This window comes from Sarcophilus harrisii, chromosome 2 (assembly GCF_902635505.1).
Source record: "Sarcophilus harrisii chromosome 2, mSarHar1.11, whole genome shotgun sequence".
NCBI lineage: Eukaryota > Metazoa > Chordata > Mammalia > Dasyuromorphia > Dasyuridae > Sarcophilus > Sarcophilus harrisii.
In genome coordinates this window covers 224,528,594-224,541,512 of record NC_045427.1, presented here as the reverse complement: position 1 = coordinate 224,541,512, position 12,919 = coordinate 224,528,594, and the positions used below count along the sequence as shown (strand labels likewise).

The following is a 12,919-nucleotide window of genomic DNA, read 5'->3' as shown; positions in this document are numbered from 1 at the left end:
TTGTGACCTAAGGAGTTTTTGTTGTGTAATGATTTACTGTGTGTCTGTGAGTAAACAGGATCCTTCTTATTAGAAATTCACTAAGGTCATGTTTATACTTTTACTTAATTTCAACAGAGATATCTTAAATTTTTCAGTCTTGGATGTGTTTGACTGTGAGATATATAGTATTTTCTTTGTTGCTTGCTTCCTGTCTTTAATCAGGGAAACAAAATAAATATTCTTGACATTTTTATAAAGTTAGCACATAATTTTATTCTTCACTGTAGAACTGTTCAATTAATTTGCTAATAGCAATTTCCCATTTACATTCCATAGCCCAGATGTCTAGATTTGCTCCTTACCTGTGTATGAGCTAAACTATCCACCTTCCATTTCTTTAGAGGGTGTGTGTGTGTGTATGTGTGTGTGTGTGTGTGTTATAAGTCCTTTTGAGTACCTAAAACATTTTCATAATTTAGTAGAAAGGTCGCAAAAAATGAGCAATATTGCCCTTGCATTTTTTTATGAATGAATTCTAATTTGATCAGAAATAACAACATTTTCAAAGTACTCTTTCCTCATTAGATGAAGATCTCTTCAGTTTTAAACCACTCAAGTAATAACCAAACTCAAAGCCTTATATCTCTTCCTATTCTTCTCTTCTCCTCTAGTACCACTTCTGCTTTTGATAACATTTCTATTGAATAATTTGTTCCAATCTATTTCTTATAATGTTGTACATTAAAATGTGCGTAACACTTTGCTTGCAGTAAATAAACCAAACTAATCTTAGACAACATGCACATGAACTCATGTTGTTTATACTTTTTCTATCATCAATATCAAGGAAAAGAAATGGCTTAAGTTGAGACTCTGTTTTTTCTGTCAACTTAAGCACCAGATTCTTAGAATTGAAAGTGTTGATACACCTGTTAATAGTCTTGAAAGCTCAATTTGCTCTCAGCTTCTTACAAATCTTAAGAATAGAATTTCTTGATATTTGTTAAGATAAAATAAAATTTCCAGTAATTAAAATTTGCATTGTGAGTGTTGAGGAAGTATTTAGACAGTTTACAATTCTCAAATATGCATCAGTGCAAATTATTGTGCTCCACTGAATCTAAAGTAAACTAGCAAAAATGAAATCTGTCATTGTAGAACATGTGGACATTGAAAATCTTTTATTTTGAAACTTTGAAAAGGCTGCAAATATAGGCAGCTTATAATATATCAAATAGACAATAAACATCAACCAATTAAAATGGTTAAACAAATTTTTAATGAAGTGGCCCACTCACAGGCTAGAATTGGGCTATTTTCCTTGTTGGGTAGGTAACACCAATTTTATCTGGATATTGGCAATTACATATCTCCTCTATAATTTATCTTTTTATTTTCTTTTCCTTACAACTTTTAGGTAGAACTTTAGACTTCATAGCACTGAATTAACCTGCACTGAAAGCTGTTTACCTGCAGTTGTTCACTTTTGTTGAAAGTGAACATGTCTCAAGTTCAAGTTCAGAACCCATCAGCTGCTCTCTCAGGGAGCCAAATACTGAACAAGAACCAGTCTACTATCTCACAGCCTTTGATGAGTATTCCTTCTACTACTAGCTCTCTGCCCTCTGAAAATGCAGGTAGACCTATTCAAAACTCTGCTTTACCCTCTGCATCTATTACATCCACCAGTGCAGCTGCAGGTAAGCATATGAATCCAAGTGTCTTCTATTTCAACTGTTTTCTTAGCCTGTTTTATAACCTGATAAGTAGTTTGAAGATATAGAGAGCAGTGGCAAAAGTTACTTCAAGAAGCCACCTCCTGTCCTTTATCCTTGAAGTAAAATACCAGCCAGACATTAGATTGTTAGACCCTTTTTAAAAGGAAAGATTTCGAAGTTGTTTAAAGAAAAAAAGGAACCAGTGTCACCAGAAATAGTCCCTGATAAAAGGTTGGTTACCAGAAGGATTGATAGTATAGTTTTACAGATTCTTTATTGGATAGAAAATCTTGTTGCTTTAGGAAAAAAAAAAAAGCTTCTGCTGGAATTGACAGCTCTTATGTGTGAGCAGAACCCTTTTTTATGTTTTTGGGAGAAATTACCCCAAATGAAGGGTCTGTAGCACTTTATAGACAAAATAGAGATCCCATGGCATTTATGCATTTTGATTATAGACAAGCAAGTTTAAGTGCAGAGGGTAGGTAATGAGACATGCATTTCAGAGACGAGGATGCAGAACCAACAGAATGTGAGGAAAGTGGTCAAGAAAAGAAATTAAAAAGAATTCCCAGTCTCAACTCTGTTCTAGGAAAGTAAAAAATCTGCTGAAGATAACCCATGTAATGGTAAGGTAACACCAGAAACATTCAAACTTAAGAAAATCTCCCAACAAATCTAACAGATTAGTTATCTCTAGGTATCTCTGTACTAGAGTCAGTTAACTGTGACCCTTTGAAATCCGTCTCTTAGATCCTGCATTTCTCCTCACATTTCCTCCTTTCTCTCTCTATTCCTTTGCTTTATCAGTCTATTCTATGAGTATTCCCTTTATTTCCTTCTCCCTCTCTCATCTGCATGGCTTCTTCTGTGTTAGCTCTAGCCTTCCTTGAGCTAGCTCACCAGATATTATTATTCTTGACTTTGTCACATTCCCCAAATGATTCAGTTCCCACCAAATTTTGCCATGTAAGAGGGTCTTAAAAGGAAAAGACAAAGGATTTCATGCCTTTGGCATCTTTTACTTTCTCTTCTGACATATTCTTGTACCTTAATCTCGTTAACTTCATAAATTCCTCAAGCAAGCCATGGCTGTGTGTCACTTAATATAATTATCAGCATTAGTTACTAAATCTGTGATTAGAAGCCTCTAGGGGGAAAATCTAGAGGTGCCCCTAGAATGAGAAATTTCTGGAAAATGGCGAGCACAGTGCCGATTTAGAGGTGGCACTGGCATATTGCTTGTCATGAAACAGCAGAATAGGTGATGCACTAAGCGGTAAGTCTTTGCTAAAAAGACTTCCTTATTCTTCCATTGTTTGGTTACAATGGCTGATCTGTATCTTGCTTGCTGCATACTTTAGTTTTTCTACTAAAACTCCTATTCTCTCTCCTTTGAACATACATCTTCTAGATCAACTATCTTTAAAGATAGTTCAGAAAAGACAAAAGAAGTCTCTTCAGTAGCCACATGTCTCCTACTATAGGGCCTATGGTTTTACATTGCTTCATCTATGAATACTCAGAACTTCAATTTGCTTTCCCTTGATTTTCGTATCCCTGGGAAAGCATCATTCTTACATACCAGCAGTTGACTTCAATGCTCTTACATTATTTTTCAGTTCCTTCTAACATGGCAAACCCCAAAGAGAAAACCCCAATGTGTCTTGTGAATGAGTTAGCCCGTTTCAACAAGATTCAGCCTGAGTATAAGCTTTTGAGTGAGCAAGGTCCAGCTCACTCTAAGGTAAATATTGTCCATACTGCTTGTGCATTTATAACCACCAGGAATGTTTTCTCTTACTGTTGTAAGTGGTGCTGTGATACAAGAGTATTTTCAAGCTATTAGAGAGTGTCAGTGACATGAAGTAATAAAGCAGTTTCTTAGATGGATTTTTGACAAGTTTCTTTCTTTTTCATCCTTGCAGAGTTGGGTCAAAGGAAATGTGTACTTGGATTTTAGGGATTGGAACCATTTGGTTTTTCGAAAGTTTCAATGAATAAACTTTGTGGTTAGGAGTCTGACTGTCTTTAATTACTTTTTGTCTAAGGGCAATCAATGTTTCCAGTGTGGATTATCCAGGCCCTTGGTCTCTCCTCCTCTTGCTACTACTATGGCTGCCTTTTGGTCATGTCATTTCTTATTAGCACTTGTACCATAGGCAGGGAAGGGAGAGGAGGGGAGGAAGAAAAAGTGACACCTCTGGTAAAAGGTTTGAAGAAAAATGGGGAACTAGTTGGCAAAATTAGTGTTTTAGATTATCTGTGGATTTTAGGTATTCATATCATCCCTATTTCCACAAATAATGGAAATTTGACCGTCTTGTTGAATTTTAATCATTTGTTTTAGCTACATACTAGTACTTTAATCTTCTAAACTTGGCTCAGAGTTTGTTATAAATTGTATGTGCTTGAAAGTTATACCCATCTCATTTCCCTGTGGTTTTAGCATTTTAACATTTGGAGAGAATGAACAAGAAGATAAAGAATTGAGACCCTGGTTTTCTGCTATTAGGTTTTTCCACAAAGTTGAAATAATATAGGGCAAGTTATTTAACCTCTCTGTGCCTCATTTCCTTGACATGTAGAACCTCAAATAAAGCATTTTATTGTTGAAATTCGGCGTTTTTCTTGGTATTTTGTCAACAGCAGGTCTAAGGAATTTCACATTTAAGCAAGATGGAAATTTATACTTCCTATAAAGTCAGTTACAACACCACATTTGGGCATAATTTTATTTTTTTAATCTTCATATTTGAAAGGCAGTTAGCTTATATAACCAATGTCTCTCCTACAGGATTTTTCTTTGCAGACTTTAACTTTGGGATTCCCTTTATTAACTACTTTGCTTATTTTGGGCAGGGTGGTGGGGAGGGAAGATACTATGTATGTTGTCAAAAAGATAGGTGTCCATTGTTAATGGACAAAAACCTTTTGGGACTTTCTTCGTTAAGAGATATAAGACATATGATTCTTTGAACACCCAGTTTTTCAGGTCTGCTCTAACAGTTTGGTGTTTTGCCTTTGCCCTTAATAGGGCCAATGAGTTTTAGGTACTTTTAACTTTACCAAAAGTGAGATTTAAACTTCAGTACCAGCACTAGCTATGAAATACCACAAGGATGAAACTATCTCTATAATAACACAACAGAATCCAACAGAATGGAAGCAGCGCTGGATGGGGAAGTCCTGGAGAGAGATGAGACTGTTAATGAAATTAACTTTTCTTTTTAGTCCTTACCCCTTCAATGCCTTTCCATGCAAGGATCACCAAAATGACCCTGGGATTTCATAGCTGTTGCAGATTGCTGCTGTTTGCCTTGCCAGGCCAGCCTGGATTATGAGTATATGCTGTTGGCATTTAAATGATTATTAATCTCAGGAACTGCAGCAAATATATAGGAGACACCTGATGTTTCAAGGGGGGTGAAGGATTCTTTAATTTTTTTCCCCTGGTAGTGGAAGCTCTGCACTGAGGGAATCCTGAAGTTAAGACCTGCAAGAAAAATCAACAATGAAGGCAAGTTGCCCCCACCCCCTTAAGGTCTACCAGTTTTTATGTTTTCGACACAATAGAATTGGCTATTGCCCCTTAAAACTAGTTTTAGGCAAGAGGGTTTTTTGTTTTGTTTTTTTAGTTGTGGGATGAAAAAAAATAAGAAAATATTTTCATTGTTATTGCTAAATTCTGAAGTATATATGAAGAGTTTTTAATTTAACATGATGTAAAATTTAGTGATGATATTAATAGCATCACCTTATACGAAAAGAGTGGGTATGCATGATGGGGTCAGTTTCGCACTTAAAAGGGAGGAAGGAAGCTTACCACCATGGTGGTAGATAAAGCTTAGGATGAGCTGTTTCAGCACCTACTTGTGATTAAAGTTATCAGAGTCTTAAGAGAGAACTTTACTTATGGTGCATCTGATATTTGTGAAAATCCAAACTACCTATAGATGCTACTGTTGGTTCTTTTGCACCGAATTTTTAAGGAAAGTATTGGGCAAAAGTTATAATTTGTTCCCAGATTGGCTCAAATCCTGGTCCCAATGGGGTTATATATATTACCATCATTGAAACAAAGCATCAAAACAAACATTTTCGTATTGTTTGTGACAGCTTTGTCTAAATAAAGTTGAAAAATTCTGTAACATAAGTGATTATAAGAGCTTATTCATAAGATTGATATTTTCTAAAAGATCAGAGTCTAGGATTCAAACCCATGGGAGAATATTTTTATTTCCTCTTTCCCCCCTTTACTTTCATTCAGCTTTCAGGGGTATAGTTCTTTTTCCATGGCATATTGTTCTCTTTTTAGCCACTGACTTTTTTCCTAAAAAATAAATGGGTTGGGGGAGAAGGATACGTGGAAAAATTCATGGTCCTTTTGGCTTTGGCAGTAAAGTCCAAATGATAATGCTCCAAATTATATCAGACTTCAAGAACTGAGAACTCACCATTTTCACGTGTAGGTGTTTACAGTGCAGCTGACACTTGGAGACCAACACTGGGAAGCTGAAGGAACTAGTATTAAAAAAGCCCAACACTCAGCTGCTGCCAAAGCTTTGGAAGGAACAAAATTTCCCAAACCAACAGCCCGCCCCATTCGTAGCGAAGGAAGGAATCCAGGTATTATGCGTGGGCCAAGACAGGTTCCTTTCAAAAGTGTGTCTAGAGGTACCCATTTAGTATGTATATGAATATTGCTTAACTAACGTTCTTGAAAGCACGGATTATACCCTATCAATGGCAAACTTTACATTTAATTTAGCAAACCTTCATCTCAATCTAGAAGCCTCTTGTTTGTATAGTATATGAGTATACTAGTATAATTAGTAACACAGATCTTGAGTCCATCAAATAAATTGTCTCGGCACATAGAGACAATTTCAAGGAAATTTGTTAGTTGTTTTTACTTGGAATTCTACACTCCTAATGCTATTTGGATTTTAATATTACAGTATATTCTGATGGTTTGATACAACTAAAATTACCTATTTTTTTCATACACACAAGACTTGTACTGACCACAAAATAATCAATTGGGAGCTTAGGTAGAATGGGGGGTGGGGTGGGGGGAAGGATAATGGTAATTAAATTTGAAATTTGGATATTTGTTTATAATTAGGATTATCTCTTGCAGTCAGCAGCAGTCCCATGATTTTCATTCTTATTGTCATAATATTTGATGAAGGTCTATTTTGGATTAATTTCTTTTCTTTTTTTTAAAAAAATAAGTGTTTGTCATTGATGGTGCTTTTCTGTGGCTGTTGTAAATTAGCTATTCTTAAATGTTATTTAGACACTGTGTTGTTTTTTTTTAAATATCTAAAGCTTATTTTCTCTGATGACTTTTCAGAGGTTTGTAAAATTTTTGGAATTTTCTTTATTTTTTAAAATTACATGTGAAAACAATTATTTAACATTTTTTAAAAAAACAATTTTGAATTCCAAATTCTCTTCCACTCTTCTTTCTCTCTCCTGTCATTAAGAAGGAAAGCAATTTGATACAGGTTATACATGTGCAGTCATGCAAAACATTTCCATATTAGTCATGTTGTAAAAGAAAATATAGACCAACCCCCCCCCCCCCCAAAGAAATATAGAGAAAGCAAAATAACAGTATGCTTCAGTCTGCATTCATATTCATCAGTTCTTTTTCTAGAAATAGATAGCTTTTTTCTTCATAGGTCCTTCAGAATTGTCTTCAATCTTTGTATGGTTGGGATTAGCTAAATCATTCAGTTGATCATTGTACAATATTGATGTTCTTGTGTACAATGTTCTCCTGGTTTTGTTCACTTAACTTTTCATCAGGTCAAGTCAAATCTTTTTAGGTTTTTTCAGAAAGCATCCTACTTGTATTTCTTATAGCACAATAGTATTCCATCACAGTCATATACTACAACTTGTTCAGCTATTCCTCAGTTGATGGTCATTCACTCAGTGTCCAATTCTTTGCCACCACAAAAAGTGTTTCTATAAATACTTTTTTATATGTAAGGTCTTTTCTTTTCTTCTCCTCCCCACCCCCAGTCTCTTTGGGATCCAGATCTAGTACTGATATTGCTGGATCGAAGAATGATTATGCATGTTCCAAATTGCTCTTCATAATGATTGGATCAGTTTATAAGTCCACCAAAGTGTGTTCATAATTCTGATTTTCTCACATTCTCTCCAGTATTTGTCATTTGGAAAAGGAAACCTTTTGGGAAAAAAATAGCATATATTTCTAAAAAGAGTAATTCTGATATTGACTGAAATTATATTTACCTGTGTTATACAAAGATTGGACTTCTTTTCTTCTTTGTCTGAAAAGTAATACTGTAAGTCAAATAACATTATAAATAATACACGATGAAAATCTCTGTATAACAAACATGCTTCCAAGGCCCAGATGACCTCATTATCTCAAATAATAGCAGCTACATTAGAATTCATAAAATAACTTAGATTGTTCTTTAATTTAATCTTGGGCTTCCCTTATAAGCATCTGTTGTCAGAACAATAGAGATGATAGTCTTATTATAATAAGTGCTATTTAGACCAACATCTGGAATAATGTGTTCTTTTTTAGATTGAACATTTTAAGAGGAATTTGGATAAACTGGAATGTGTCCGCGGGGAGGGTGACCAGGATAATGAGGGGTCCTTGAAACTGCTCTTTGTGGATTTATTTAAGACACATGGTGTGTGTATTTTTAGCATTGAGACAAGAGAATTTAGAGGCATCTATTGACTTTCCTCATGTCTTTGAGGTGAGAGACTAAATTCATGTTTCTTGTTTCCAGAGGAAAGAATGATGAATAGAAATGAAATTTTAGTTTATTATGACAGCAAAATTCTGAGATAGTAAGATACTTTGATAATGTGATTTGACTTGCAGTAAAACTTAAAATTCAAATATCTAGTCCTGTATATCTGTCATTAATTTCTGAAATTGGTAAGCAACGTATGTTAATTTGTTGACATACTAATAAAGTTTTCTGACACTAACTCTGTGTGGAAAAATCACATTATAATTATTCTGTTTCTTGAGGTAATTATGGTTGAAGTCTTCGTACCTTGAATGTAATTAGCATACAGCATGCCATTCTTGATGACTTAATAAAATTATTTTAAGGTTGAGAATAATTCTTTTTGATGTCTTATATTACAGACAGTGTAACCCCAACAGTGGAACTAAATGCACTTTGCATGAAACTTGGAAAAAAACCAATGTACAAGCCTGTTGATCCTTACACAAGAATGCAGTCCACCTATAACTATAATATGAGAGGAGGTGCCTATCCCCCACGGTATGTTTCTTTAGATAAGTCATTTATCCTGTATTCTTGAAGATAAAAATAAATCTTGAGATAAGATAGTGTAGATAAGATAGTATCTTGCCCTAATTTGAAATCCATTTTCTGAATACTTTTTTGAAAGTCTTGTCTTGTCACTCTTAACAAAAATTGACTTTGGAAGGAGCATGTGTGCTCTAACTAGTCTTTGTAAAGCTCACCTCCATTGTGCCTAACTTTCATGATTATAAATCTCATTTGAAATCTTTTCAATAAACATCAAAAGCTCTTTGCATTTACTAAATCTTTAATCATTATTTATTACATTTAGATTTCTAAGTGGTATGCTTCAGGGTGCAGAGAATAATTTAACATGTTTTTTGTTTTGTTTTGGGAGGCAGTTGGAATTAAGTCACTTGCCCAGGGTCACACAGCTATATGTTTTAAGTGCCTGAGACTGAATTTGAACTCAAGTCCTCCTGACTCCAGGGCCAATGCTCTATACACTACACCATCTAGCTGCCCCGATTTAATTTAACATAAAAATGACTTTAAAAACTTCTAATTGTTAACAAAAAACAGTATCAATTTCTACTTAACTCGGTACCATTAAATTTAAGCAGTGTCTAGTAGTTGATTCAACCTTCTTCAGGCTAAGCCATTTTAAAAAATGGTTTCTAAAATTAAGTCATCTAGTAATGAATAGAGAAATACAGAGATCAGGCTTCTTTTTTAAAAAACTGTGTTCCAAGGAAATTGTGATTTATGCTTGGCATTTCCAAAGTATTTCACATGAATTTTCGCAGTGTCATGCAAGGCAGGAATTACTCTTAGCCTCCCCCCCCTTTTAAAAAAATTATTATTATACTGAATGGCTTCACAGCACAGCATTATATAGTAGAAAGAACACTGGATTGGGAGTCAGAAGATTTGGTTCAAATCCAGTCTCTTCTGTTTACTACCTATAATGATCTTTGGCAATTGACATTCATCTGTCTGGGTCCCAATTTTCTCCAGCTGTTTTAAAAAGAAAAAAAAGGGGGGGGGGAGGGATTGGACTACTTAGTCTCTGAGATCCCTTTTAGCCCCAAATCTATGATCCTGGATTGAAAAATAAAAACAAATTTAGGATCTGTAAGGACCAGTTCAGTGGTGGAGATCAAGGGAGCATTTATCTCTTTGGTTTTTATTTCAAGTGACTAGATCCTAAAGCACTGAGGATTGGTAAATAGATTTTAAATTTTAATTTGTTTTAATTGTTTTAGAAGAAATGGTTTGCTAAATTCCAAAGAGCGAGTTCCTCGCTGTTTATACTCCCTAGTGGTTCTGCCTCACCTTAAACTTCTAAGGGTTTTATAATGTCCACATAAAATCCTTACTATTAATTTAACAGGTTGGTGACCATGAAGAATGAAATTATTTTCTTAAATATGAGTCACAGAAATCTCAGAAATGTAACTCTCTTCCTTATACTTATTTCCTGATTATTTTTTTCTTTAGGTACTTTTACCCATTTCCTGTCCCACCTTTACTTTATCAAGTTGAACTTTCCATTGGAGGACAACAATTTAATGGGAAAGGACGAACAAGACAGGCAGCAAAACATGATGCAGCTGCAAAAGCACTGAAAATCTTGCAGAATGAGCCCCTGCCTGAGAAACCAGAGGTAAGAATCTCATTAACATTTTTGTCTATTTATCTTTCCTAATCTACTTTTCTGTTATGTGTTTGCCCTCTGAAAAATGTTAATAGTTTCCTAGTACTAATAAAAAACTTTGAAATTCTGGCCCTTTGTTTCCTTCATTATATTTCTGGTATTTTTGTGGCATAAAATTAAATACCCTAAACTTAAGAGTATAATTTTTGGTATGTGTCACAAGGGAGTTATTATGAATGGCTACTATATTCTTAGGTAGTAAAAGGCTGTTTTTACCTGTTAGGTCCTCTTGTGATTTAGTGCTATTACATTTATTTAGCATGTTGTAAGATGTAACCACAGAAAAAAATTTTAGCTGTTTCTAAGACTGACATTTGGTCTAAGGAAAGATTTTCTTTATGTAGGAAAATACTTTTTACTGATTTTGGGGGGAGGGGGGCAGGAGGGGAGGAAGATTGATCCATAAATGTCTGTGATCTCAGATGACTAGAAACAAGATTGACATGATAGGGTTGATTTTTCAGTTGTTTGATTTGTACTGCTATTTTTCAGTAACATGTCCTTATGGAATTTATTTGTTTTTCTCCTTTCTGAGGACAAAATAAGATGTTAAAGCCAGAGGAGGAAGGATTTAGGTTATGCAAACATAATTCCTGACAATATTATAAAAATATTATTACCAAAGGAAATTGTAAATTTGATTTCTGTGAGGAGGCTGTCATTTATTTAGCATAACTTACTAAAATGAGGGTCACAATATCTGTACTCTACCTATCTATAAGGTTTTTGTCAGGCTCAAATGACATAATACAGATAAAGCACTTTGCAAACTTTTAAAATGTTATAGAAATATTTTTTGTTATTATTGTCTACTTATAGATCATACTAAAGTTAGTAAGACTGAAAAGAAACCAGCAATTTTTAGCCTCTTTTCAACAGTATTAGGAAGTGATTTAAGTAAAACTCAGCAATCTGAAATACATCAGTATTTTGGGGCAGGCATATTAGGAAAATGTCTGTCATAATATTGCTTTTGTTGTCTGTCATAATATTGTTGAAAAAGGAGCAAAATGATTTTTAGTATATTTGTATCTCTTAAATCTGATGACATAATTTTGATGAAAGCAAGCCTATTAAATTAGAACATCCTTAAGATTAATATGCAATTACTTTTCTTATATATAATCAAATGTATTTTAAATTGATTTATGCTGTTTAAGTATTTTATAGATTGAATCATAATGACATAGAGGCTTATGCTTATAAAATTAGTAGTGTTATGACTTTTTATGAAAGGCACATTTTTAATGTATTGTTAATGAAAATAATTTTTCCAAAATGTAATCAAGGGTCTCCATAAAGCTATATTAAGTCAGTTGAATAAAATTAAAGAAAAGGTTCCGTCAGAAGGTGGTAAGTTCCACTTGTATGTATTATTGCTATACAGACTTTCTTTCTTTTTTTTTTTTTTAATTTTTTTTTTTCATTATAGCTTTTTATTTACAAGATATATGCATGGATAATTTTTCAGCATTGACAATTACAAATCCTTTTGTTCCAACATTTTCCCTCCTTCCCTGTCCCACTCTCCCCCAGATGGCAGGTTGACCAATACTTGTTAAATATGTTAAAGTATAAGTTAAATATGATATATGTATACATGACCAAACAATTATTTTGCTGTACAAAAAGAATCGGACTTTGAAATAGTGTACAATTAGCCTGTGAAGGAAATCAGAAATGCTGGTGGACAAAAAGTAGAGGGATTGGGAATTCTATGTAATGGTTCATAGTTATCTCCCAGAGTTCTTTCACTGGGTGTAGCTGGTTCAGTTCATTATTGCTCTATTGGAAATGATTTGGTTCATCTCATTGTTGAAGATGGTCACATCCATCAGAATTGATCATCATACAGTATTGTTGTTGAAGTATATAATGATCTTCTGGTCCTGCTCATTTCACTCTGCATCAGTTCATGTAAAAGTCTCTCCAGCCCTTTCTGAAATCATCCTGCTGGTCATTTCTTATGGAACAATAATATTTCATAATATTCATATACCACAATTTATTCAGCCATTCTCCAATTGATGGGCATTCACTCAGTTTCCAGTATACAGACTTTAAGTTAAGTCTATTGCACATGATAAAAACTTGAGATAATACAGTTAACTTCTTAAGTGCAAATGGATGTACTGTTACTAACATCAGCATTCCAAAGACTTTTATGACATTTAATCTTTTTTAAAAATTATTGGTATTTTTGTTTTTATATCATATTTCCC

General features: G+C 34.0%; 1 protein-coding gene across 17 annotated transcripts in view; it reads left to right on the top strand.

Annotated features, from left to right (window-relative positions):
* Positions 1 to 12,919, top strand: part of STAU1 (staufen double-stranded RNA binding protein 1) — a 60,410-nt gene that overhangs the window by 21,457 nt on the left and 26,034 nt on the right. For 4 of the 17 annotated variants that reach the window (XM_031951588.1, XM_031951586.1, XM_023494523.2 and 1 more), the window contains 5 exons: positions 1,400 to 1,682; positions 3,320 to 3,444; positions 6,170 to 6,374; positions 8,857 to 8,995; positions 10,481 to 10,646. In XM_031951588.1, the coding sequence (XP_031807448.1) occupies positions 1,484 to 1,682; positions 3,320 to 3,444; positions 6,170 to 6,374; positions 8,857 to 8,995; positions 10,481 to 10,646 (834 nt within the window). In that variant the 5' untranslated portion in view covers positions 1,400 to 1,483. Of the gene's footprint in view, positions 1 to 1,399; positions 1,683 to 3,319; positions 3,445 to 5,156; positions 5,218 to 6,169; positions 6,375 to 8,856; positions 8,996 to 10,480; positions 10,647 to 12,919 lie in introns of those variants that run through there. The other 13 variants (XM_031951590.1, XM_031951589.1, XM_031951591.1 and 10 more) reach the window with 9 other exon arrangements.